General features: G+C 50.1%; 8 protein-coding genes and 1 non-coding gene across 9 annotated transcripts; 6 read left to right on the forward strand and 3 right to left on the reverse strand.

The window, feature by feature from the left end:
• Positions 1 to 962: 962 nt before the first annotated feature.
• BDR25DRAFT_218646 (serine protein kinase-like protein Sky1) lies at positions 963 to 2,802 on the reverse strand (the record flags this gene model as incomplete). Its single annotated transcript, XM_033684939.1, has 3 exons — positions 963 to 1,403; positions 1,461 to 1,725; positions 1,781 to 2,802. 3 exons carry the CDS (start codon positions 2,800 to 2,802, stop codon positions 963 to 965), a joined length of 1,728 nt encoding a protein of 575 aa, XP_033550358.1.
• A 5,484-nt stretch (positions 2,803 to 8,286) lies between these two features.
• Positions 8,287 to 9,845, forward strand: BDR25DRAFT_283123 (zuotin). The gene is made up of 3 exons (XM_033688021.1): positions 8,287 to 8,459; positions 8,517 to 8,657; positions 8,710 to 9,845. Exons 1-3 carry the CDS (start codon positions 8,310 to 8,312, stop codon positions 9,751 to 9,753), a joined length of 1,335 nt encoding a protein of 444 aa, XP_033550359.1. The 5' UTR covers positions 8,287 to 8,309; the 3' UTR covers positions 9,754 to 9,845.
• An 852-nt stretch (positions 9,846 to 10,697) lies between these two features.
• On the forward strand, positions 10,698 to 12,477 carry BDR25DRAFT_132865 (adenine nucleotide alpha hydrolases-like protein). Its single transcript, XM_033683872.1, has 3 exons — positions 10,698 to 10,872; positions 10,928 to 11,321; positions 11,372 to 12,477. The coding sequence occupies exons 1-3, from the start codon at positions 10,814 to 10,816 to the stop codon at positions 12,044 to 12,046; spliced, it is 1,128 nt and encodes a 375-aa protein (XP_033550360.1). The 5' UTR covers positions 10,698 to 10,813; the 3' UTR covers positions 12,047 to 12,477.
• A 26-nt stretch (positions 12,478 to 12,503) lies between these two features.
• Positions 12,504 to 14,435, forward strand: BDR25DRAFT_258045 (uncharacterized protein). Its single transcript, XM_033686517.1, has 2 exons — positions 12,504 to 13,366; positions 13,413 to 14,435. Exons 1-2 carry the CDS (start codon positions 12,656 to 12,658, stop codon positions 14,292 to 14,294), a joined length of 1,593 nt encoding a protein of 530 aa, XP_033550361.1. The 5' UTR covers positions 12,504 to 12,655; the 3' UTR covers positions 14,295 to 14,435.
• A 268-nt stretch (positions 14,436 to 14,703) lies between these two features.
• On the forward strand, positions 14,704 to 15,366 carry BDR25DRAFT_283132 (uncharacterized protein). Its single transcript, XM_033688022.1, has 2 exons — positions 14,704 to 14,819; positions 14,906 to 15,366. The coding sequence occupies exon 2, from the start codon at positions 14,930 to 14,932 to the stop codon at positions 15,143 to 15,145; it is 216 nt and encodes a 71-aa protein (XP_033550362.1). The 5' UTR covers positions 14,704 to 14,819; positions 14,906 to 14,929; the 3' UTR covers positions 15,146 to 15,366.
• A 340-nt stretch (positions 15,367 to 15,706) lies between these two features.
• On the forward strand, positions 15,707 to 15,794 carry BDR25DRAFT_t19. Its single transcript has one exon. It is a non-coding gene; the product is annotated as a tRNA-Ala (tRNA).
• A 3,738-nt stretch (positions 15,795 to 19,532) lies between these two features.
• On the reverse strand, positions 19,533 to 20,642 carry BDR25DRAFT_196049 (uncharacterized protein; the record flags this gene model as incomplete). Its single annotated transcript, XM_033684338.1, has 1 exon — positions 19,533 to 20,642. A coding segment is annotated over one exon (1,110 nt), but the record flags the coding sequence as incomplete, so codon positions are not given.
• An 856-nt stretch (positions 20,643 to 21,498) lies between these two features.
• On the forward strand, positions 21,499 to 23,068 carry BDR25DRAFT_352932 (uncharacterized protein; the record flags this gene model as incomplete). Its single annotated transcript, XM_033695079.1, has 10 exons — positions 21,499 to 21,512; positions 21,555 to 21,576; positions 21,669 to 21,694; positions 21,761 to 21,880; positions 21,919 to 22,365; positions 22,392 to 22,539; positions 22,568 to 22,616; positions 22,669 to 22,700; positions 22,727 to 22,963; positions 23,000 to 23,068. The coding sequence occupies 10 exons, from the start codon at positions 21,499 to 21,501 to the stop codon at positions 23,066 to 23,068; spliced, it is 1,164 nt and encodes a 387-aa protein (XP_033550364.1).
• Positions 23,069 to 23,196: 128 nt separating this feature from the next.
• BDR25DRAFT_258049 (pyruvate dehydrogenase E1 component subunit beta) lies at positions 23,197 to 25,068 on the reverse strand. Its single transcript, XM_033686518.1, has 5 exons — positions 24,705 to 25,068; positions 24,434 to 24,557; positions 24,097 to 24,383; positions 23,982 to 24,045; positions 23,197 to 23,925 (listed from the first exon to the last, which is right to left on the reverse strand). Exons 1-5 carry the CDS (start codon positions 24,953 to 24,955, stop codon positions 23,518 to 23,520), a joined length of 1,134 nt encoding a protein of 377 aa, XP_033550365.1. The 5' UTR covers positions 24,956 to 25,068; the 3' UTR covers positions 23,197 to 23,517.
• Positions 25,069 to 25,167: the final 99 nt, after the last annotated feature.

The following is a 25,167-nucleotide window of genomic DNA, read 5'->3' on the forward strand; positions in this document are numbered from 1 at the left end:
CAACACGCCTGTTGCGCGCACTCTCCACCTTACATATACGTGAACTACTGTGCAACGTTAGTGGGACTGAATTGATTATTCTAACATCTTGCTAGGATCAGGGAGAACATAAACGGGATGCATACATCTGTTCAAGATCACCCCACTCCCCTGTCATGTTCTACGTTAGTACAATGCAGAAGAAACACTACATGGGTGGACTAAGATGAATGGAAGGCGGAGAGCGACTAGGGTTTTTAAAGAACGTATCTATTGCAGGTGACAGAGTAATTCCAGAGACTCGTGCCGCATAATCACATCCCATCCCAAGTATTCGCTCCCGAACGAGTTTCCACCTATTGCATCGCAGAAACAACTTATCCTCCACACTTTTCAATTCAATAACCACCAACCTGAAAAAGGCTTCCTTTTTGACAACCTCTCTCCCCAACCAATACAACACTCACATCCAAACTCAAACTCACAAGCCCTAATCAAAGAATAGAATGTGCTTCATAACTATGTCATATGCCATTATCACAAAAAGTGAAAAGCTGTTCTTTCAATGGTGTGATGAGGGTGTGCAGTAGGGTTTCGAACTCGAACCAACAAGGGAAAAAAAACGCCGTGTAGCTCCGCTGCCCGCCTAACCCCCACCCACCAACCCGGCTATCAATCCACTTCAGCAGACCATCTACTTAGCATCATAACATCTAGCAAGGAAAGAGAGGATCGTAAGTAGGAAGACGAGACCAAAGAGCTCAAAAGCCGTGCCAAAGTATCATCTGTAGCATACCTTCTGCACTCCATTCCCATTCATCCTTTCCGGCAAAGTCGGAACTTCCCGTGCTAGGTCCAGGTCTTTCTGCGAATCCGCCTCCGCCTCCGACGCTGAAATCAATGTCACCGATGCATCCAGATTCGAATCCCTGTACTCCCCCGTAAACCCGTGGTATATGGGAGTGAGTATATAGGCAACCACGTTACCGAGTTTTCTTAACTTCCGTCGCCCACCCCTCAATCCCATCTCCTTTACTCCCAACCGGAATATTGAGCTTAACATCATCCATGCCTTTCGTCGCATCCAAAAACTCATGGCCTGTCATTCCTCCCGCGTTCGCCCTATCCACAGGTAACAACTCCAACATTGGCAACAAGAACCCGGCAATCCTCTTCGCGTCCTCGACAGGGAAATGATATTTCTCGTGCAGGACATCCGGAAGTGCCCAGTGACGTAGACGGTGAATATTGCGGAGCTCGCCCTTTCGGTTGAAAATTTCCTGTGACCATTTACCGGACATGCAGAGCGATTTGGGGAATGTGCCGAGGAGCTCGATGATCTGTGCGATGTGGTCGTCGTCCTTGCCGTATTTGGTACCTGATTGGGGATCGAAGAGGTAGTCCCCGGTGATGAGTTCGAAGACCTGATTGGAATTAGTCCTTGAACATGGTTCAGAGGGCGGGGCGCAACGAATTCATACCATTGCAGCCATACTCCAAACATCAGTACTAGCACCCCACTTGCTGCCCAGAATGACCTCCGGGGACCTGTACTGCCTAGTCTGGATATCATTGGTGAAGTGATGCCCAACCCAACAGGCATTCCCAAGATCTGCAATCTTGACTGAGATCGTTTCGACGGCGAGGGAGGCATCTTCAGCCATTTTGTCTGGCGAGGCATTGGTATTTGAGGAGGCACTGGATTTATCGAGGCTGATGCCGGAGACTTCTTTCGTCAAGAGGTCACTACAACATAGAGGTGAGCCGAAATGAAGGGGATCACAAAGGGTGCACGGCTTACGCAGTCTTTTCTCGCTGCTTCTGGACATCTTCGTCGGTCGTAGGCTGCTTAATACCGAGTCGTTCTGCCATTGACAGGCCGGATGACGGTGAAGAAGTGCCTAGAGCACCACTCATTACAACACCGTCTTTCGGAGGTGGAGCTAGCCCAGCTATGGGGGATTCTTTACCTGTACTCTCACTCATGATCTTGTTTAGACTCTGGGTGCTGCCGGGGAAGTTTGCGAGATCGGAATGGCTGAAGCTGGCGTTAAGGGGACTCGGCAACGGCTGGCTGCCGGTAATCAACGTCCTCCGTCTCCGCCGGCCATTCCTGTTGTTATCATCCTCGCCCTTCTTCTTAGGTTCGTCATGGACGTATGTTTTGACGATTTGCTCGACGTCTCCAATCTCAATGAGGACGTTCTCAGGCTTGAGGTCGGTGTGGATGATGCCGCATTCCCGATGCAGGTAGTCGAGGCCGAGTAATACTTGTTTCGTGATCTGTTTGACCAGAGGCATGGGAATCCCCCGATGATTCCATCGCTTTATTAACCCCAGTAGATTTTCTCCGAGCACCTCAAACACCATACATACATGGACGCCGTTGGGGCCTTTATGGTTGAAGGAATCGAGAAGACTGACGACGTGCTGGCGGCCCGGATGGTCTTTATTCGCATCGACAACCTTCTTGAGGAGCTTGATCTCGTCGAGGGCGGTTTCGGTGTAGTGTGCAGCGGATCTGACTACCTTGAGGGCGACGTGCTTCTGGGTGATGTTGTCTCTGGAGAGCCAGACGGTGGAGAAGTGACCCCACCCGAGCTTGCGCACGACCGTGTACTTGCCGTCCTTATACTCCTCTCCAACAGAGACCGGATGGTAGCCGCCCTTACAGTAGTCCTCCGAGTCCTCTTCGTCGGCCGTGTTCTCTGCTTCGTCGACCGACGAGGACGAAGACGAGGGCGAGTGGCTTAATTGGTTTGTGTACGAGACTTTGTGGTGTGAGAGGGGGGATGCCGTGTTTTGCACGCTGCGCGCCGCCATGGTCAGTTCGAGGGCGTCAGTGCTGGAGGTTGTGACAGCACAGAGGGGTAGTGTAAAGGCAAGGGGACGGGGGAACGTACGTGAAATGAAAACTGCTCGCAGAGGCAGGTGAAGCGTCCTGGCTCTTCTGCTGCTCGGTGGTGATAATGGGCTTCAGGTCCTGCCCCTTCCGCCGCTTCTTGCCGCTGTTCCCGTTCGCTGCCTGCGCGACCTGCTTCGCCTTGTTGATGGCCGCCTTTTTGATATCAGTGCCATTCATCATGGGCGACTTCCCCGCCACCGGCGACGAGACCGCCGGACTGCGAAAGCGACGAGGGTGTGCTACTAGGAGAGAGGGCGATCAGGAGATCGGGACGCGTCGGGCTGCGCTCATGGGACTTCGAGAAGGATAGCAATCAAGGGACTGTGAAGGCAAGGCCAGCGCTCGCGGCCGTGGTAGCAAGATGCGACGATTTCTCAATTGCTGGTGATCGGCTTAGCCGCTCGTCTCGTCTGGCCTATCCTGGCACGGACTCCCCTGATTGGCTCTGGTGGTCGTGTTTGTTCGACTGTGCTCTTGGACTCGTTGCTGCGTTGGGGGGCGGCTCTGGGCGGGGATCAGGCCGCGGTTTGTTCGATTGTTGCGGGAGGCGCGGGCAGACACTCGGTGCAAGATGCAAGACACTGAAGACGCCGGGGTTGCGAAGCTGGCGGGCGCTGAGATCCTGCTCGGAGGCGGTAAGCTGCTGCTACCAAGCTGGCCAACTCCAGCCAACAGTGGCAGACTATGATGCAACAGCCAGGACGTGAAACGACGAGGGCAGCGCCCGCCCCGCCAGTCTTTGGCTCTTTTCTTCCACCAGCAGCACGCCGTAAACTGCTTAGGGATGGAATTATTCACCGCGGCGTTGGCACTGGGTAGGCCCCCCTGCCATTCCCGCTGATTCAAAGCATAATGCTCGCTCATGATTTGGGCACCAGTGGCCTTGGAACCCTGGAATCGCATTCGGTGATAGTGCTAAAAACCAGATCGTCACCCAATGTGTCGCTCAGTCAATTCATCTGCACGACAATCTCACTGCAGGCTGTGCCCTCTGCTGGGAAAGTAAGCCATCTACTTCATCATAAACAGCTTCCCACAACATGAACTCATCAAATCTAGATGCCATTGCGCATTCGCTAATCCGATCCACACAGGTCCAAAAATATCCATACATTCCTGATCCTCCATGTGTCCTATAATACAGTAGCAATATATGCGGCTGGAATTGTCTCGACCCATTGAACCGACTCTGCACGCAATCAATCTCATATGCTTAACCTAGGGGTTTCCGAACGTCTCACACTGTGAAACCGCACCTAGCTCCAACAAAGACTGACATAGGGTGCTTGACCATCATCTTTGCACTACCGTCCACCTGTGTATTAAACATTTTGATAAACCCAGCACCGACCGCTTTGAGAATGCAAATCAGGGTAGACGAAATATTTGACCACAGTATGAAAGGGGACAGAAAACGCTTTCAGCAAGAGAGGTCGTAACTCGACAGGATTGACATGGCCTACCTGGCGGAGACCGCTGCCATCCATTTCTGTTCGTCTTTCCTGTTCACAGTTAGTAGTTGCTTTGAGATGGGTATGGTATGTACGCACTTGTCGAAGTGAAGAAGCATGCCGAGTACTGGGATCAACTGTTGTTGATATTTCTTGTCTCTTTGTTCGAGGAACTGCAAGAGGACATTCTTTAGATACACGTAGTCCACGCTGCCAGAGGCTCCGGCTTCTCCACTCTGGCCAGAGGGTGCCCGAGACTTTGGCGCAGGAGAAGCGAGTCGAGATCGCGAAGGGGACGATTCGAGTGACGTTCTTGAAGACTCCACATTGGTGTCGAGAACTCGTGTTTTGGCCGCTTGAATCGCCCGAAGCTCTTCCGACATTGACTGTTCATTGTTAGTGCTTCACAAATCTAAATTCGTGGCATTTCTCACCTTGCTAGACTTCTGAAGCTTTTCTAGCCGGCCCTGTGTCTCGTCGAACGCACGGCGGAGGTCGGCTTTCTCTTTCTCCAAGTCTCGCACTTGCCTTTCGCTATCGTCTAAGGCATCTCGAAGTTGGCCCATGGCCAATTTGACCTCAGCAACTTCTTCATTGGCTTGGATGGCGCGACGCTCCGAATCATCCTTCTGTCTACGTAACTCTTTTTCAGCTGACGCAAGGTCGTCCTTCTCGTCGACCGCTCGTGTAACAGCACGCTCTGCGTCACGAATCTTTTGTTTCAGCTCCTCGAGCTCCCGGACGCGCCGTCGACCAAAAGTGCTTGCTTGCTCTTCCGCTCGTTCCCTCTCTTCAATAGCTAGATCTAGCCTTTCCTGTATTTCCCTTACTCTTGAGTCGGCTCTTCCTTGAGCATCTGCGAGTAGTCTCCTCATCGTTTCCGCCTCTCGGCTTCGCTCGCTCAGGAGTCGGTGCGCATCAGCAAGTTCCTCCTCCAAACTTTCACTTCGTGCGCGTACCTCTTTCATTTGAGTTCCCATCTCTTGCGTCTGATCTTGCATGCTGTTCATGAGATCTTGTGCGCTCGCGTACTGGGCGGATTTGAGATGAATCTCGTCCCTTAAACTCTCAGCCTCGCGCTTTAGTTTGGAGACCTCCTGTTCTAGGTCCTGAATAGAATTGCGAGAGTACTTGAGATCACCTTGCACCTTTGTAAGATCTTTCGAAAGTCTATCGCAACTCTCATTGGCATCGTTGCGGTCACTCTCGGACCTTTGAAGATCTTTCTGGATTTTTCTGTTTGTCTCCTCAAGGGCAAGTCTTTGGGTAGTCTCCTGTTTTATCTTTTCATGGAGGGTCCGTATGTCACTGTCCTTGTCGGATACCTGTGATCGATGGGTCGCAATTTCGGACTTGAGGTCTTTCTCTCGGGCCTCCAAATGCCGTAGCTCTGCTGATTTTGCTGTAAGTTCATCTTTGGTTCTTCGCAGTTCAACAGCTTCGTTACGCAAGGAGATTAGTTCCGGCTGCGCCTTCTGGAGAATCTCTCGCATATCAGTGAGGTCCTTGAACCTCGATGCTGCAAGCTGTTGGGCGACAGAAAGGTCTGTCTGCAGAGAGTCGGCTTTGGATTTCAAGTCTTCGAATTCCGCCGTCAAAGTCTCTCCGACTTGTTCCGAGTCTTCATGAGCGGCTTTCCCAGTATGGAGGTCTGTGACCTCTTTTTCCAGAGTAGCGAGGCTTTCCTGCAGTGCCGATTTCTCAGCTTGAAGCTCTTTGATCTTGTCCTTGGCCTCTACGTGCTCCTGTCCAACATGGATCAGATCATCCCTGAGACTCTCGATTTCTTCCTTCAAGTCGTCTTGATCCTTCAGTTTCTTTCGGAGAGACTCCATCGATGTTTCTTTTTCAGCAAGCTCGCCCTCCATTCTCTCGATAGCTGCAACCTTTGTCTCCATTTCATTATTGAGCTGAGAAATTGTTCTCTGTGCCTCCTCTAATTGAGGAGAGAACTCGGTATTGCGGGGACTGAGGGGCCCGTTGACACTACCCGCCTCGCTTGAATTTGCTTCCGGTGTGGCATCTGCAACTTTTCCGCCTTTCTTTCGGCTCCGATTCTTCCTCTTTTTAGAAGCCGCGGATTCTCCGGCATTTGTATTGGCGACTGGAGCTTCAGGCTCCGGAGATGCTGTGGATTGGCTCGGTCTTTTCGCATTCGCTGACTCAAGTTCTTTTGTGGCTTGATCGAGGTTGGCCAAAGCCTTGTCCCTCTTCGATTCCGCATTCTTCAATTGCTCGCGTAGATTGTTGACCAATCCATTGAGTGTTTCATTCCGCTTCTCGCTTCTAGCTTGGATCTCGCGAAGCTGGGAAAGGTCCGCTTCGAGCTTTTCAACCTGGCTTCGGAGGGTATCCTGTTCATGGTCCTCAAGAAGTTCTTCCCCACGTGTAGCATGCATTTCCTCCAACTCCTTCAGTGCCGTTTCCAGTTTCTCTCTCATTTCAGTAATCGTTTTTTCATGGCGCTTGCCAACCTCTTTTTGCTCAGTAAAGTCTGATTCCGCAGTACCGAGCTTAGACTTCAAGTCATCGATTATAGCGTCAAGACTTTTCTGGCGCTCATTGGCTTCCTTCTGAGAGCGCTCGTGGGTGTCTTTGACCACATGAAGGCTATTCGTTGCTGCCTCTAAATTCTTCATAAACGATTCTGCAGATTCTTCGGCCACAGATAGCTCATTCTTTAAAGATTTGTTTTCTTCTTCCAATTTGCCTACTTTCTCCTCGCTGTTTTGGAGTTGAGACTGGAGCCTTGGGAGCTCGCTATCGTACGAGAAGAACTCTTCGGTGTCTTCAGTGACTTCCGTCTCCTTCGAGATCTTTGTGGGGGAGAATGCAGTAACTGATTCGGTCTGGGAGGTGGAATCATCCTGAGGCATGTCGTGGCCAGTTGCTACTTGCCCTCGTAATTTCTCCACCTCCTCTAAAGCATTCTGAGCCATTTTCTGAGACTCTCCGAGTTTCTTGTTGAGCTCGTCCCGTTCTTTCGACACTCGTTTGAGTTCTTCCATGAGCATGTCACCTTTGACATTTAGCTGTCCGAGGTATTCTACAAATGCAGCAGGCTCGGTTATGGAAGTCAAGGGAGTATTTTCGCGTAGGGAGGCTTCGAATACTTCGATCGCGCTTACTCTTGCGTGGGCAATGCGGTAAGAACGAAGCAACTCTGTGACGAACGTTAGGTAAGCAGGCTAGAGATAGGAAGGAGCACCCACCAGAATACTTGGGTTCAAGTTTCTCGAGTTTTCGTAGTCGAGCTTGTACTTCTGGAGGTATTTCAGGCTGTGGAGCCGCCTTCTCTCCCTCTATGACTGACGCGCCATTGTCGTTCATGGATGTTCCAGTGGCTAGCGAGGATTCAAAGGTGTCTGCCTTCTCTTTTGGGCGAGGCGTTCCTGCTCGACTAGGCTCATCCTCTTCTCCTATAACAAACTCGGGGTCAAACTCTGAGGGATCGGGGCCCTTTCCGGTCGGCGCTGCCTTGCCGCTAGTGTCCGCATCCTTCGCTCGTGCTGGTCGTTTTGAGGGAGACAGATTTCGGGAGCTCGATCGCCTAGGGGTTGAGCCTGACCGCGAGCGCGATGGCTGGACAGAAGCTCGCTGTTTAGCTTGCTCCTCTGCTATTCGGGCGTCAAGAGCGCCTTTGATGCGCTTTGGTATCCCCTGTCAGCAATGTAAACTGATTGTATGGGGGAAGGAGAAGTACCTGAAAGCCTTGAAACATGTTCACAGTATTTTATGCAATTTCAGATTAAGAATTGGCTTTGCGGGTATCTAGTGTGTTGCCATGGTCTACTGTGTAAGTGTCCACTTGCAACCAGTGACTATTCTGAGACGTTTCTAGGGACCACGCTAAGGGCGAGGCGCAGGGCGCAGGGATCTCCGGATACCGGAGAAACCCCGGCCCGACATATCTCGAAAATAATTTCTGTTTCGCGGCCTTGCTGCTACCTGCATCCCTCGACCCCCCCTCGAAAATGGCGTCAGTTCAGGTCTCTTTGCCTCTCCCAGTTCTTCCAGAAGGGTGGTCTGGTGAGAGGGATTTCAAGGCAATCGGACCCCTCAGTCATGCTACCGACCGAAACATCGAGCCGGTCGGCCCGCACTTCCTTGCCCATGCTCGAAGAGTGCGTTTGCTCCACAGTATCAGCCTCGTCGCCAGCTAACCATGCTTCCACTTGTAGAAGCGACATAAGCGCACATTCTCCGAAGATGATCGCATTCAAGCCCAGGTAAATGTCAAGAAAGTTGAGGACGATGACGCGGGCGAGATTAGCGAGTTGGAGGATCCCCTCATGTTGCAGCGAGAAGCCAAAGACTGGAAGGTGGGATTCTTTGAAATCGACCCTGAACCCAGATCGCTCACATTTTCTGCAGGGTCAAGACCACTACGCCGTGCTTGGAATTTCGAAATACCGATACAAGGCTACGGAGGACCAGATTAAGCGAGCTCACCGCAAGAAGGTGCTGAAACACCACCCCGATAAGAAGGCTGCTGCTGGGGAAGCCCAAGACGATCAATTCTTCAAGTGCATTCAAAAAGCCACCGAGGTCCTCTTGGACCCAGTTCGGCGACGACAGTTCGATTCGGTTGACGAAGGTGCCGACGTGGAGCCCCCGACTAAGAAAGAGACACAAAAAGGCAACTTCTATAAGCTGTGGGGCAAGGTTTTCGAGTCTGAGGGTCGTTTCTCCAAGGTCCAACCAGTTCCCAAGCTCGGGAACGAAAAGAGCACCAAAGAGGAAGTCGAGCATTTCTACAACTTTTGGTACAATTTCGACAGCTGGAGAACCTTTGAATACCTCGACGAGGATGTTCCAGATGACAACGAAAATCGTGATCAGAAACGTCACGTCGAACGGAAGAATCAGAATGCTCGCCGAAAGAAAAAGACCGAGGACACGGCCCGCCTAAGAAAGCTCGTAGATGACGCACTGGCTCTTGATGAACGTATTAAGAAGTTCCGGCAGGCGGAACATGCCCAGAAGAACAAGCGCCGACTAGAAAAGGAAGCCGAACAGAAACGTCTCGCGGAAGAGGCCGCCAAGCAAAAAGAGCTCGAGGCCCAAGCCAAGGCCCAAAAAGAGGCCGCAGAAAAGGCCGACAGAGCGGATGCGAAGAAGGCGAAGGAAGCGGCGAAGAACGCTGCGAAGAAGAACAAGAGAGTGGTGAGGGCCGCTGTTAAAGAAGCCAACTATTTCCACAGCGGTGGAGATGCTCCTCCCTCTCAGATCGATCAAGCGTTAAATGACGTCGATCACATCATCACGAAGATTGACAACGAGGAGCTGGCTGATTTGACTAGCAAACTAAGTGGCAAGAAGAATGCTGGCGAGATTACCCAGATCTTCAAGGATGAAGTGCAGCGGTTAGTTGGAGCAGGCAAACTGAAGGAGGGCGAAGCCAAGTCTCTTTCGTAGTAGTGCTTTTAGAGAGGTCCGGGTTTATTAGGTAGTTCTCTTAGGTTTAGATGGAGTAGGACAATTGGAGCTCTCACCAGGTTTGGTTTGATGCCAAGGGTTATGTTTTTGCTTGTGATTTCGATTTGGCAGTGTTCACAGTTCTTTTCAAGGTTCCACAGTCCATTTCATGCTGCAAGAGCTGTAGAACATGAACATTGCATTCCACTTGGCGTCATATAATAGCCGTCTTCCTGCATTTCCGCATGCGCTAGACCTGGATTCCAGTGGCGCACTTCCTTGGTCGGGTTCCCCACGAAGGCTGCCCAGTGTCCACCGCCCACCACCGTTGTTTGGCGGCGGTTTTGGTCGAGACAACCTTGTCATAGCAACCCACCCAGGCGCGACATGGCATCAAGCCAAGTCTGTGGTGCCCTAGATTTGGATGCAACTACGTTCAACGCCCATTACTACTTATACACTTCACGATTCCCTGCCAAGCACACAGTTTTCTTCCTTAACCCTCCCGTCGTCTACTCACCCTTCACGGCAATCACAGCAGCTCCCCCGCGCTAAGGCATATAGTCTACTAAGTACGACAGTACCTGCCGCCTGTGAGAGCGCACGTTAGGCGCAAGGATATCGCAAGCGGAAAAGGGTGCAATTGTATTCGTCTGTAGAGGGGCTCACCGGACGCCCTCGTGCCTCTAACTTGTCCAAAGACCAGGATGAGTATCTCCCCCACGTCGGCCGCACAACGAAACGGTTCATCACCAGTCCAAGCACCTGCATCTCGCCAGACGGTGAGCCCTCTGTCGCTGCCAGCGACTGGCGCAGAGACACAAGTTGCACGCCGCTCATCCATTCAATTCCTGCCGCATTCTAATGCTGCGTTCCCCAAAGGCAGCCCAAAGGCAGGCCGCGAGAAGCGCCGCTTATCCTCACCTCCACCTCCACCGTGAGTGATGACCTCTCCATCCTTTGCTACCCCTCCCAAACCCACCACTCCACCATCCCCCCTCCATCTTTTCGCGTTCATGCCTCACGACCTGATGCCTATGGCGAGTCATTATGTCGGAGTATGCCTCACAGATCGCGGGTGGCGCCCGGAGCGAGCAAGAGACTTAGTTACCTTCTCATGTTCCTCATAGATACCCAGGACTGTATAGACCACGCACTGACTAGAGCTGTACAGTGTCTTCCAATCCCGTGTCTCATTCGATACGTTCGACAAGCCTGCTGATTTCATCGAAGAGAATTCATTTACCCTGATAGCAAAGCACAAGGACTACGAATACACTAAACGATCGCGCACGTTTCTCTGTGGGTGCGATGACAACGAATACTCCGAATATGCCTTGCAGTGGCTCATTGATGAGCTTGTGGACGACGGCGATGAAATTGTTTGCTTGAGAGTTGTCGAGAAGGATTCCACACTTGCAGCAGACCCAAGTGTTGAGAAGAGACGTTATCGATCCGAGGCCGAAACTTTGATGAAGCAAATCCAGAACAAGAACCATGAGAATAAGGCCATCAACTTGATCTTAGAGTTTGCCGTTGGAAAGGTTAATATCGTGATTGACGAAATGGTAAACAAATCGATTTGTTCGTGTACGACTGTGGGCTAATACACCTACAGATCAATCTGTACGAGCCAGCCATCCTTGTCGTTGGAACCAGAGGACGAAGTCTTGGCGGTTTTCAAGGCCTCCTTCCCGGATCCGTTTCAAAATACTGTCTGCAGCACTCTCCTGTTCCTGTCATTGTTGTCCGTCCATCTTCCAAGCGCGACAAGTCAAGGACCAAGCGTGCCCAGGACCCTGCTCGGCATGCCTACAAGGACCTCCTAGAGAAGAGTGGTCCGCAGGGTGGCCACATCCTGAATTCTGGTCACCGCAACAGCAGCTTCATCGCAGAAGAGGAAACCCAGCCTGCTTCTGATGACGAAGCGGTAGCAGTAGCGGCAGCTATTGGGCTCAGACAAAATCTCGATGCTAGCCCGCTAACCCAGGTTGAAACAACACCAGCAGATGTTGAGCCCTTCTCTGCACGTGTTGCCGATACAGGTTTCGTATCCGCACTAGAGGAACTGCGAAGTCCTAGCGTTGTCATGAAAAGCCCTGAATTAGGCAACCTAGACAGTCCTGATATCAGCGACATAAGCAGCAGCGAGGAGGATGACCAAGGAGGAGTATCAACCACACAAGCCATAAAACCGAGTATCGCAATTGAGGGCACAGAGTCGACAATGCCTGCAATGGAAGTCGAGCCCGAGACAAAACCAGAAGAGCAATGGAACCCAACTACGGAATAGAAGTAACGCCCCCCTTCTTGTCTCACTTACCAGACGTTCTACACTTGCACAGCAGGGAAAATTAATGCTATTATTCTTCGTCAAAGATGACATGTTCGTGCTTCATTTTTAAGGGTGGAGACGGCTTGGCATCTGAAAAAGTCTGACCTTTCGCGACAAGAGTGTGGGGGCCCTACTGGCTGCGGGACCGGGCAGATTCAAACCCGAGAGATGGCGATAGATAGCATTATCAGAGTTCGCTCAGACCGGCAGACGAGCGACTAAATTCACGATATCATGGTCCATTGCTAATATTGCTATTTCTGTCCTGTGTTTTGCCCCACAATAAACCAATCCTTCCTGGCACTGGTCAAAGCTCTCTGATCTGACATGACGTCCAAAAGTGGCGGGGGTTGGAGGCTTGGCGACGTGTTGCGAAACGCTTTCCGCGTGTTCGTCCTCAGGAACAAGCATCCTTTTCCTCTCTCCCTTAGGCACTGACATGACCTTTCGAGCCGTCCATTCGCTGCGGAGTCGATGGGAGTTGCATCCACAACCAATAACGCTTGAACCGACGAGTCTATAAAGCAAATATTCCGAACCTGATCCTGTTCCGACATTCTCAGCCCTATGGTTCCTTCCGACGGCTGCGATGAATGTGTACCTGACTGGGTGGTCAAACGACGACCATCGACCTTAGCGTTCTCGGCGTTGCCTTTTGTTCTTACCTTTATCATTGTAGCCGTCGCTGTGTCCCATAAGCTCTTTCCTCTTCTGTCAGGCCCCACCCTACTTAAGGACCGCCGCGATGCAGGTTTACCGGCGGCATTCTCCCTGCGGGAGCGGCCCTCCATACACAACAACCTGCGGATTACGTCGCAGACTCTCGCCAGTGTCACATTCTCTACGAATATTGCCCTATCAGCAGTCCTAGTAGAGCTGATTCTGTGCGAAATATCGAACACAGTCAACCCAGCCACTCGCACACTCGCGCTGAAGATCACAGTCCCACTCCTCCTTTTCCTCCTCGTCATTGCAACGCCTGCGCTAGAAATACACTCAGTACTCGCAGGCGCGGGATGGGACTTTGGCGGCGGACAGCGAAGGATGGCGTGGATATTGGAGGCTGTAGGCTTGGTGATATGGCTGATTGGCTTTTGGTATCTCGGGAGGGCTCTCTTGGGGTCCTACCTCCATGAGGAGTCTTATATCCGCGATCACAGTATTTCAGAGGGGTGTCTGGAGAGAATTGGAATAATTGGAATAAGCTTGATGGCTTCTTTGGCTGGATTCGCTGCCGTCAGCTCTATGCGGCAGACTTTTGGGGCTAAATATCGCCCTGTAAGTCATAATCTCCAAGCAACCAAACCCGCACTAACCTCAGTAGGTAACCGAGTCAGACCTTTCTCGAAAACAGGCAGGCTTGGATGCCACTAACGATATGCTTCTGGCGAAGGAAAGCCGTCTGCGTGCTCTTCAACGCAAGCTTTCAGACACCCCACAGGAAAGCTTCATGACTCGTATCATGGGCAGCATTCGAGGAAATCCAGATATCCAAGAACGCAACACCCTTCAGCTCGAAATACAAGGGCTTGAGACCATGCGATCCTCCATTCAGAATTCTCTTATGGTCCTTCAAAATCGGCGTCAATCTCAAGTTCGCTCACATACCGCATATGGCCGCTTATTGAACGTGTTCTCTTTTATCTTTTCCCTCTATTGCTTTTATCGAATCGCCGCCACGACAGTCACAACCCTTCGCCGATTCTCATCACCAAATACCAGCTTCTCAAACAGCGACCCGATCAATAACTTCCTCGCTATCCTCGCAAAGCATTGGGATCCCACCTTGGATCGCGTGGCCTGGAGTCGGACAATCTCTTTCCTTCTGTCTGGGGTGATGCTTCTCTTGTCCTTCAACAGCGTTCTCCAAACTTTCCTCCTTTTTGCCCTGGTTCTTCCAAGTATACTCCAGCATGCTCGAGCAAATCTTGCCTTACTTATATCGCAAATATCGGCTACATATGTAATCAGCTCGGCTCTTCTTCTACGAAGTAATCTACCAACTGAGATGAAGAGTGCCATATCGGACGCCTTGGGTGCACCGCTTGAGCCTAGATTCACCGAAAGATGGTTTGAGGGATGGTTTCTTGCTGCGAGTGCATTGACCGTTCTTGGACTTTGGATTGGAAAAAGGATCAAAGGAGCTGGATGGGATGACGACGATGATTTAGGAGATTGTGACGTCGAAATGGGGAAAATGAGTTGAAGTTGATTGGCATTTTGATTGGAGTCATGTGGTCTTCAGATGGTCCCGGATATTGTATTATGGGGATTACCGCAGCATTGGGGGTATCGAGGACTCTGTATTAGTACACTGTATCGAATAATTGCATTTATTTCAGATCCGAGTAAAGTTCCCTCTCTACGGAGTATAGTGCATGTTGTTGGGTCTGAAGTCAATTAGGTAAAATTAAACAAGATTCCGCAAGTGTGTCAGCAAATCCATAAGCCATGCAAATGCATGTTACGAGGCAACTGGTATCACAATTGACGTAGATGCTGTGCATACATGCCCGATCAGGATGCCAAGGCCAGCCCTACAATGACGTCGTCGTGAGGCAAGAACTCTATGAAAAGCGCAGGGCATGGCGGAGCTGCTCATGTTCACCAACCTCATTAAAAGTTTTTGAGCTATCTGGTCCTCGAACTTAGTTCGTTTTCTTCTTCAGTATTAGTATCAATTAGCCAATAGACATTTTAGAACCTCTATATTCCAGCAAACAACCAACCAGTATGCCTCCTTCTCTACCCTTAGCCCTTACCCAACTACCTCTCCCTCTATGACCTATACCTAGCCTCAAACCTAACAGCTCAAAGCCCCACGCAAACACAACCACCAACATGTCCGCGCCAAACGCCGGCCGTCAATCCCCAGGCCCAGAAAGCCAAACCGGGGCCCAGCAGCAAGACCCGGTAGCTATGAATCCGAACGAGCAAGGGGGCGCTCCCTCTCAGTCGCACGCGAAAGAAGCAAGCGATGACCAGAAGGCAAATCTTGCAAGCAACCCGACGCACCCGCTTGCGAAGCATTCTGAGGAGACGACTAGTAAGAAATAGACTCGTGAATGGCGGATGGCGGGTTTCCTTTTGTAGTGTGGCATGAGAGGGTTTGTTATTCTGGGGAAGTTAAATGCGCAGTGTCTTTGCCTGAGAGGAAAGAGGAGGATTCAAAACTGAGGAATGAATGGTAACAGGATTTGACGTCGTCCTGAGCATTTACTTCCTGTAGTTAACTATGTACGTGATTGCTTGTCAGACCACTCCCATAGATATTATGCATTCGAGTTTTGCTATAAATCCGCCGCTGTCCTTCAACATGCACTACCAGTATTATCATAATATCTTTATTGTGGCTTTTTATTGACGTTCCGTGATGCGTTGCTTTTCTCAATTCCCCATGTATTTCGCCCCACCAATCACACCTCCCCCAACACCATAACCACGGATCATATCCGTTTCTAGCTATTTTCCGCTTGTCCCCACTTTATGAAGAATTTGACCCCTCTTTACTACGCGAAAATTCTTGTATTCGGACAGGAGGAGCACTCTTATTTCATACAAGGTTTTATTGCCACTATTATTTACTAAATAATTAACAATTTCTACACATCTGGTTAAGGGCACTTGGTCTAGGGGTATGATATTCGCTTCGCATATGTCAATGTGTATTTGTGAATGGTCGTGGGTTCAATTCCCACAGTGTCCACGTTTTTCGGGTTTTTTTGGAATATTTTTGGGCCATTGTTCGAGGTGTGTGCGAGTAAAGAGGTGGTCTTTCTTGCTGCTCTGTTCATGATGAACCTCCTCAACCTTCCCCGCTCAAGAAACTCGACGCCCCCCTTCTTAATCGATATAACGTCGATCTCAGAATATTTTCAACATGGCAAGCTCCCTGCCCTTCTCTCAACTTAAGCGGGCTGAACTCTTCTGACCCCTGCTCCAATTAACATAATCACTGTGTATACTATGTTCTAACTACGCGCACGACATCTACGGCTGCCCCTACAACTTCGGCGCAGCTGCGGTGTCTGGAAAGGCCCCATCACTGGTCTCGCAGTCGGCCGCATGTGCATTACACGCGGCGGTTGGGCTAAATTAGTCAGCTGCTTGAATTGCAACTCCCTCACGGGCATCAACCTTCAGTTACTAAAGACTTAGATTATTCTATAGAGTACTGGTATCCGATCAGGACGCTTCACTCACCTGCTGGAATCCTGACTCATCTATGTGCGTTCCTGTTGAGGGCGTGCCGTTGCTGTCATTTCTTTGGTCGGTACCGGGGAATTGGCCGTCTGTAAACAAGGCTGGGACGGCTTCAGTTACCAATACAACGGGATTCGTTTCTTCTTCGGCCACCTTATTTGGTACTACGGCCTCTACGGATCCTTTGACACCGGCGACTACCTCTAACAATAGCCCCTCCCAAACCAGCAGTATTTTAGCTCACTCTCACCCCATGGAGGGAATCCATAAATTAGTTCTTAATGTTGCCTTCCATACAGGGGGTGGGCCGTGGCTCTATGCAAGATCTTTTGACAGTGATTGAGGATAAGGGCGTGGAAGAGGTAGATAGAAAATCAGAAAAGTAGCTTTGGCTCATAACACGTCGTGCCGCATCCGGGAAATCTAAAGAAGCAATTCAGAAGGTGGTGAATGGACGCAGGAGAACGCTCTAGAAATTAAGCCCGCTGTTGGCCTGAGTGCTCACAATACGGTATGCCCCATCCAAACTGCCCAATGCAGCATTGATGCCTTCGGTGCATCTTAAAGGATATTGCCAAGGTCAAGTGCATGGAGCCCCTTCTTAGCCTCCTTTAGGTACAGCCTTTAAGAAGTCTTTTGTGCAGATATCTATGGCAGGCTCTGGCAATCCCCTTATGCATTAAACTAGCAAGTGAATGAAACGATCTTGTACCGGTAGTCATGTCATTGGTACTGGCCCTCCTCCCGGATACGCTTTTCTTTCTCCGCGCGAGCTCGATCTGTAGTGCGCTTATTTTAGGTCCATAGTTTCTGTGTGTCTGTTTGCTTTCAGCATTTCATTATAGCAAGGTGGTGCTTCATTTACACAGGCATATTTGGCATGATCAGACCGAGGACAAAGCTCGGCCATCTCGCACTCTTTTTGCCATCCTTACACTCCTTTTTACTACCCGTACACCCCTTCTAGAGTGTATTTCTAGAACCGGACCATAAAAGCTTGCTCTGTGACACGGATCGCCTTGGTCAATACTGGTTCAGTGTTGCACAGGGCAGAGAGTTTGATCTAGAGGCAGCTATCCTGAAGCCAGCGAGCACTAGGGGATGCCGGGCATCTTTAAAAGCCTTCCTCGGGCCTACTAGAGCGCCGAGATCCTTCCGACAAAATTCTGCATGTACAGTCATACTCTTGCGCATTCAGCTGACGCCAGTGATAGGGCTTTTAGCAAAGGCTATGAGTGCGGCGAAGTTGTTCTGCTTCTTGTCACCTAGCGTAGAGAGGGTAATGTATGACAGAAATTTGCTTATTGTTAACGCTCTTCGTAATTCTAGTAATAGGTTGGATGAATAGAATACTACTCCAGCCACGTTCCAAGTTATGCGGTAACTTACCGTAGCTATGTAGGGAGCCCTTAGCTGTGGCCAATCCATTTCTATTTATTTCTGTTAGTTTGCGGTAGCTGGATTCCCTTACTGATCAGTGCGAACAACCAAACCGCTACCAACAATAGCTACAGAGGTTATATGTGCAAACTAAGTTGCATCCAGGGGATTACGCGGCTCAACAAGTCCAAGGTAGGCACCAGAACGAAAATTCTCCTTACCTATAGTATCAAATCTCTTCGTATTACTGGGGTCGGAAGATCGTCACGGGAAAGATGCCATTAAACATTCGCAAGGGTTATTGTGAGGATTTTCGCGACCAATAAGTTACCTCCACATTTCTCTAGGTTATTTTCTATCGGGCTAGTTAAGCTTAAATGAGTTATTGCTATAGTGGTGTAGATTGGAGAAGCGCAGACGAATACAAACACGTTAACGAGGTTCATCTGGTACAATAGCGTACTATCACAAACCCGTGCTTCAGTCCTCTCTGGCAGATGGATCAAGCTCGGCATGTTATCACATGAAATAGAATATAAGGTATGTAAAGTTTACTCGTTAAACCTCTTTCTTGAATCAAGTAGAGAGTCTGACTAAGTACAATGCCTGTCCTGAATTAGCCCACCCTCATATTCCACGTTACATGGCAAGAGCCAGTACTATTCCAGTCCACACATGAATACAAATCCTAAGACAGTCAAAGCCTCTCCCTTCCCAAAGATGTAACATATGATTCCAACCCTACCATCCCGCCCCTTCCACGTCACTCTCACGCCACAAACCCGTCTCAGCCGTGTATGACATTCGACGTCGACCCGAATCCCGTCAACGAATCAAAAGCCCCTGCACTTTCCCATACAACCGATTTGACGTATGATTTGGCAGGCCTTCTGCCTCGTATGTTCTGATTCGGAATCTGACCCCGCACGAGAATCGGCTATAATAATGGTGACGTCAAGAGGCAATGCGATTTGAATTGAATTTTGGAATTTTGGGCTGTGGCGTTGCTCGGTTTGGGAGTTACCAGGGAGGTAGGCGAGTAGAGTGGAAGGTTGTTGAGAAGATTTGAAAGAGCTTTATGTATTTGTAAACGAGGATGTGCAGCACCTTCTTGTGTAACGTGGGATATTAAATCCTGTCCTAAATTCACCCCACTGTCATGTTCCTCGATCAGTAATAAGACGTAGTAGTGGGGAAGCTGGCGTGGCTGATATTAGAGGTGCTATGGGGGTTTGAAATGGATTTGGATCATTAATTGTATCGGGAAGATGGGTAATTGGAAGTGTGGAAACTAATTTTTGTTGCAATAGGGAGTGGGGAGTCGTGGATAATTGTACATGGATAGAAGATAATGAAGCGTGATACTAAAATTGTGAAGAAGTCTAGGAGCTGTCTAGATATTTACCGGGTTCATATACTCTCTGTATGCCACAGAACCTTGACACTCAGATCTTTTAGCCTGATAATGGCGCAGGCGACGTCTTCGTACGAGATTCCAGATCGAGAGCTGAGCTGCGGTCACTTTGTTAGTAAATGATTGTCCAAAAGTAGGGAGGGAATTGAGAATGAACTAAAGGTAAGATGGTGGGGAATAGACTGCAAGACACGTGCACTCTCTGTAGATTGTGTACTCATATGAATAGAAGCATACCTCGTCTTCCCCATCCCCATCTTCATCACTGCCGTTACCCTCCTCAGCTATAACCCCACCAAGTTGATCATTACTATACTCAAAGCTCCCATGAACCAACAACTTTGCAACCCTTTTCTTTTCTTCTTCTTCTACTTCTTCTTGTTCATCATCACCAACATCGTCCGCTTCAGTACCCACCGCCACATCGCTCTCCTTGTGCCAATCCTTCCTCACCAACACTACTCTCCTCAACTCATACAAGCCGCCCGCCTCTCGACTCTTGATGAGCTGCCACAGGACATCGAAAGCTTTCTCTTTCGACCAAGTCCTAACCCACAACTCTTTCAGCGCACCCGGTAGCAAGTCATCAAGATCCTCTGGATCAAAATCCGGCCAATCTAGCTCCAACTTCTGAATCGATGATCCCTGGAGAAATTCTTGGAGTGCCTCGAGAGGCTCGACGTCTGGTGTATGTAACAGCCGGATCGAGAGTCTGATGAGCGTGGTGTTGTGTGCGAAGTGGAGGGATGAGAGAATCTGGGGAGTGAAATACAATCCAGTCGGTGACGCGGGTTGTATATTTTCGGTAATGTGGAATGAGGTCAGAGCGTTGATAGATTGTAATACGTCTGCAGTGAAGGACTGATGGCTGGATGTGAAGCTACGGTGAACATAATCGGCTGGTGTGAGGAGAGCGTGGAGGGAGGCGAGTGATAAATCCGTGAGCTGGTGTAGACTGGATAGGATTTCCGCGGTCTTAGTGGGTGGAGTTGAAGAAAACCCATCAAAAGACAGATATCGGAGCTCCTCAAGCGGGGTGAGGAACGATAGGGTCTGATGATGGAAGTTCCCCCTCAAGGTCAAGTGCCAGAGACTAGGGAAGAGCGAGCCCAGATGCCCTAGGAATGTAGTCAGAAACCCGTGGTATAAGAAAGACTGACAGTCTGGAAGGGCCTTGATAGTCAGCGTCTTCAAGTGTGGCAATTTCTTTAGAACTCGATACAGCTTCTCCAACTCTTGTTCATAAAGCTCCCATGTCAAAAGCCGAGGCTTAGAGTCACCGTGTGGCTTGATAGGTATCGTGAGCAGCGGCGAAAGATTGACATCTTCAAGTCCGAGGGTTACTTCGGTGACGTAGTGAAGGTGCTTCCCTGGCACCTTCATGAGCCATTCCCACAAGGCTGACTGGTTCCGGAAGGATAGCGGACGTTGGAATAGGAACTTGTGGGCCTCGTTGTAAATATCGTGACAAGCAATTAAAAGCCCTGGCCCTTGCGAAGGGTTGGCTAGTACTTCTTTGTAGATTTGTTCGCGCAGTTCGAGGGGGAGGGAGAGGATGGTGGTAGAATCATCCTTGCTGGCCATAGGCGCGCTGAGAGACGTGGAGTTGCTGGAAAACTAGAAATAATACCTCTGTTATGCTAACTAAAGTGAGGCCTGTAAACCATCCAAGACAACGAGATCGAGTTTGGTGGGGGGGAATGAAGAATGGGTGTGTTACAAGAAGAAGCTAGGCTGCAGGTTGATCTCAAACTAGTGATAGTGAAAGGTTTGAAGTCGCCATTCGTTTCTCTCTGCTTGAAGTGGGGGAGGGACAAAAGGATCGGGACAAGGGTGAGTGAAGGATCACTCAGGCATTGGTCCCAGGCGGTCGGTGTGAGTGATGGGGCTCGGCGTCGACGCCTGATACGCGGACCATCGTCGTGCCTTTAAAGACCTGTCGATGGGCAGAGCATTCCTTATGCGTACCTAAACTCTGTCATGGCTTTGTTCTGCAGTATTTACTCGGTAGTGGGAAATATAGGGAGTTAATGCTCTTGAAACTAGGCACCATTTGGTCGGTGTATGTCCCACTACCAAATACTAGCTGTAGTAATTACCATGTAATCTCTCTTGCTTCCCCAATCTGCGAGGATCTTAGCGTGCCTCAATGCCGCCTTGATTACACTACCACACCTTCACTCTCATCAGTCTGACCACCGCTCTAACCATTTCTAGTGTGGACAGTGGTAGCTCTACTAGATGGTAGGGATCCAGACAATGTAGTCCAATCACTACCAGTGTGGCAAGGAGTCCAAGGTGGGTGTGATATCGCGGGATCTTGCCTAAATTTGGAATTGGTAGTGACAAGGTGCATCTTTCACACGTGGGAAATGCGAAGAAGCAAAACATTGCCACAAAACAAGCTTTCGGGATGCTCAAACAACAGTAATGTTCCCTGCTAATCAAGACCCGCAACAGACACGCGAGACGTGAACACAAATACCCAAAGGTGTTTGAACATTAGAATTGGTAATACAGACGAAAAAGTGCTACGTGCTCACCAATAGGCAATGCGATTTGTGAATCCGGATCCATGTGTAGGGCTGGCTTGAGCATCAACAACCCAGGTTGATTTGAGCAGAGCTTGTCACTGCAAAGCTGCACTTTGAGCGAGTGATCGTACGATCCATCAGACCATTTCGCCTCAGACTCCCAGCCCTTGACGCAGCCTGGGGCGGCTCCGTCCCTGATATAAGTTTGTTTTTTACGTCCAGGTGGATCGAGACAAATCGAAAAGAGCAGGGCTGGGGCCTGTAAGCAAATTTTTGCATGCGACTCGCTTGTGGGGGAGGACACTTTCAAGTTTCATGAGACTTCGACTGTTCTACGATCGATCGACTAGCCACGTGGTACCTGCTTCAGCCTCCTTGGGCTGGCTGAATGACGGAGGAGTTGATGTTGGGATTACAGGATCTAAGGGAGGTCACGTCCGGGAAGGGGTAAGCGAGGGGCGAAAAGTTTGTGTCCAGCAAGATTGGTATTGGCCAGGTCTCAAATGGACTCTTCACCACTGGCTAAGGCGCAACAAGCTCTTGGAAGCGATGTGGCTTTGGGAGCCGAGTAACCGCAAGGGGAAGCTGTCAATACTGAGGATTAGAAGGAGATATGGGGTCCTGCAAGCCATCTTGTTCCTAAAAGGTGGAGAGTGGCTTGACAGGGAGAAAAGGTTCAAGGATATCGCCATCGCCTGGAAGATGGAAGTCGGCGGCAGCTGGCAGATGGTGAGAGATGCAGCGAGGTGCGATGGGGCATGCATGGGTCAAGTCCCATGCCGAGCTCGCTTCTCGAAGCTTGGCTTTCCAAGGTTCTTCCAATTTGGCCCGGGCGCCGGATACTGAATCCAGACCCTTTTTTAGCAACCTACCGAACATCCTCGAAACTAAACAGTAAATCCCACCCCATCTTTCTTCCGGTGCGTATTCCACACTTCCCTTTGGCAGCAAAACACAACCATGCTTGATAATCGCCTCCATGAGCCGATGACTGCAGGTGCCGGGGTGGATGGCATCAATGTTCTAAATGCCATAGGGTCTGGATTGAGCAATTGACACATTTCTGCATTCAAAAACCAAAGTTCTGTACCACAGTGGTGGACATAGCCCTGCCCGGACATGCACGCCGGGCTTGAGAATCCGATGGGACGGCACACTAGCCCGGTTGTTTCCTTGATGCTGCACGCGAACGTTCAGCCGTCCACAGCTATGTGGAGTTGTGCGAATGGTGCTCTGCTAACTTTCGGAACTGTTCGTCGCCTCGCGAAAAGACGGTTAGGGTGGAATCAATCCGTTAAATTGCTTGCTGAAACGAAGTGGATCCCCCAAAGGGTGCAAAGTCTTGTCCTCAATTACCTTGTCATGTTCGACGTGAGGTAGCACGATGCAGGGTGTGGGGCAATTCTAAATTTGTCGGAGGGTTCAATACCTAAGCCCAGCCAAAACTAGAATTGAAGAACGAGAATGAACTTACTAAAACCTGATCAGTGAGATCCTGTCAGACTCCCGTGTGTTCTACCATAGGTGGCAGCGTGCTGTAGCTTCCTATCTCATATGGCACTAGGCCAGACCTATTTGGAATTGATCGGTGATGAACCTCACTCTGCAAATCTTGATATCAGTCATATGCAAAATTTGAAACCGAATTATTGACCCGCTCTGCTCTAATGACGTCCAAGAAACAACCCTAGGAAACTGAAGCATTAGAAGTACATGTACATGTAAATGCTCCTGCTGACACCAGAGAAACTCGGCTTTTGATACATAGTCAAGCATTACAAATGTCCCAATGGCCCTCACAAAGCATGCAGCCATCTTGAAAGAAAGAGGATAGCGTAAATCAGAAGGGTGGGTGAAGCAGAAATTCATGAATCTTCAAGCCACAACGCCAGCCGCAACTACACCCGTAGCAGCTTAGCGGCGTAGTTGACTATCAACTCTTCAGTGGGGAACGACATTTCCTCGAGCTTCTGGGCATACGGCGTCGGCACCTCGGCACCAGTGACACGGACAGGAGGAGCGTCTAGGTAATCGAAGGTGTACTCGCAGGTGAGGGCTATGAGCTCCGCACCCACTCCAAAGGATGGAAACCCCGACTCGACTGCCATCATGTGGCCAGTCTTCTTGACCGACTTGACGATGGCTCCGACGTCGAGGGGCTTTATTGATCGGAGATTGATAACTTCAGCCTCAACGCCGTACCGCCTCTTCAATTCTTCGGCAGCAACGAGTGATTGCCCGACGCAGCGAGATAGGGTTACTATCGTGAGGTCTTTTCCAGGGCGTTCAATCTTGGCTTTGCCAAACTAGACGCATGTCAGAAAACGTGTCCTGGATTGCACAGAATTCGAAGGGGCAATACAGGAAGAACAAAATCATCCTTCTGAGCGGCTTCGCTCATTGGAAATGAAAGACCGTATAGTAGTCTGCGAACATGTTAGAATTGGGGGGCACACAGCTATCTGGAATCCTCATACTCGTTCTCCAAAACGACGACAGGATTGGGGTCGCGAATCGCGGCTTTCATTAATCCCTTCGCATCTTCTGAGCTGTAGGGAGATACCACCTTAAGCCCGGGGATGCTGCCATACCACGCAGTGTAATCCTGCGAGTGCTGGGCAGCGACGCCAGCGGCGAAACCATTCGGACCACGGAAAGTGATGTTGCAGGGTTGGATACCACCAGACATGTAGTGAGTCTTCGCCGCAGAGTTGATGATCTGGTCGATTGCTTGCATAGCGAAGTTGAACGTCATGAACTCGCACTGTAATTCGATTAGATACTCGGTTACTTCCTGGAGAACGAGTAGCATACAATCGGGTGCAGTCCAGCCAATGCAGCACCAACGGTGAGACCAGCAAATCCGGATTCGGTAATGGGACTGTCAATGACTCTCCTGTCGCCAAAGCGATCGAGCAAACCTTTCGTGACCTTGTATCTGTGGAAGCTTAGGTTAACATAGTCCTGCCATTTGCCTCACAATTGAGAGCTCGCAGTCGGGGGGAGTCAGAACTACGTCTCTGGCATCAAAGTCGTAGAATTTCTCCCAAAGAATCTAATTGAGTAGGTAAAAGGTATAACTTACGCTCCGTTGTACTGTGCGACCTCCTCTCCCAGCACGAAGACCTTGTCGTTCATCTCCATCTCCTCGGCCATGGCCTCGTTCAGCGCATCTCGCACTGTCATCTCCTTGGCGTTGCTGGCCGCGGCATATCCCCTACTCCTCGCAAATGACGGAATTGCAGCAGTTGTTCGGAAAGTAGGTCGGAGGGCGGGAGCTGGCCGCGAAGCTGACAACACACGAGTAGCAGGTCGAAAGAACCTGGAAGCAGTCATTGCTAGGGAGATGTAGGGGATAGATGTCGAGGGGAGGGAGAACCACAAGGTGGATAATGGCCGGTGAAGGAGAGATGGAGGTGATGGTGCTGGATGAGATTTCTCTAAGAGTTGCTGGATCCCCGAACCGATCCCCGACAAATGTTGAGTTGAGCCCAAGCTCCCGTCTTGGCGCGAGGGCCGTGTGGAACCGACAGCACCCTCAACAGCCC

Source organism: Lindgomyces ingoldianus, assembly GCF_010093535.1.
Source record: "Lindgomyces ingoldianus strain ATCC 200398 unplaced genomic scaffold BDR25scaffold_9, whole genome shotgun sequence".
Classification (NCBI taxonomy): domain Eukaryota; kingdom Fungi; phylum Ascomycota; class Dothideomycetes; order Pleosporales; family Lindgomycetaceae; genus Lindgomyces; species Lindgomyces ingoldianus.

Coding starts and splice junctions, on each gene's coding strand:
- BDR25DRAFT_283132 (XM_033688022.1), top strand. CDS start 14,930: ATGTCCGCGCCAAACGCCGGCCGTCAATCCCCAGGCCCAGAAAGCCAA.
- BDR25DRAFT_283123 (XM_033688021.1), top strand. CDS start 8,310: ATGGCGTCAGTTCAGGTCTCTTTGCCTCTCCCAGTTCTTCCAGAAGGG. Junction 8,460..8,516: donor TCCTTGCCCATGCTCGAAGA/GTGCGTTTGCTC, acceptor TTCCACTTGTAG/AAGCGACATAAGCGCACATT. Junction 8,658..8,709: donor GAGAAGCCAAAGACTGGAAG/GTGGGATTCTTT, acceptor CATTTTCTGCAG/GGTCAAGACCACTACGCCGT.
- BDR25DRAFT_132865 (XM_033683872.1), top strand. CDS start 10,814: ATGCCTCACAGATCGCGGGTGGCGCCCGGAGCGAGCAAGAGACTTAGT. Junction 10,873..10,927: donor AGACTTAGTTACCTTCTCAT/GTTCCTCATAGA, acceptor AGAGCTGTACAG/TGTCTTCCAATCCCGTGTCT. Junction 11,322..11,371: donor ATATCGTGATTGACGAAATG/GTAAACAAATCG, acceptor ATACACCTACAG/ATCAATCTGTACGAGCCAGC.
- BDR25DRAFT_258045 (XM_033686517.1), top strand. CDS start 12,656: ATGGTTCCTTCCGACGGCTGCGATGAATGTGTACCTGACTGGGTGGTC. Junction 13,367..13,412: donor TTGGGGCTAAATATCGCCCT/GTAAGTCATAAT, acceptor TAACCTCAGTAG/GTAACCGAGTCAGACCTTTC.
- BDR25DRAFT_258049 (XM_033686518.1), bottom strand. CDS start 24,955: ATGACTGCTTCCAGGTTCTTTCGACCTGCTACTCGTGTGTTGTCAGCT. Junction 24,558..24,704: donor GTCGCACAGTACAACGGAGC/GTAAGTTATACC, acceptor AAGCTTCCACAG/ATACAAGGTCACGAAAGGTT. Junction 23,926..23,981: donor AGGATGATTTTGTTCTTCCT/GTATTGCCCCTT, acceptor ACATGCGTCTAG/TTTGGCAAAGCCAAGATTGA.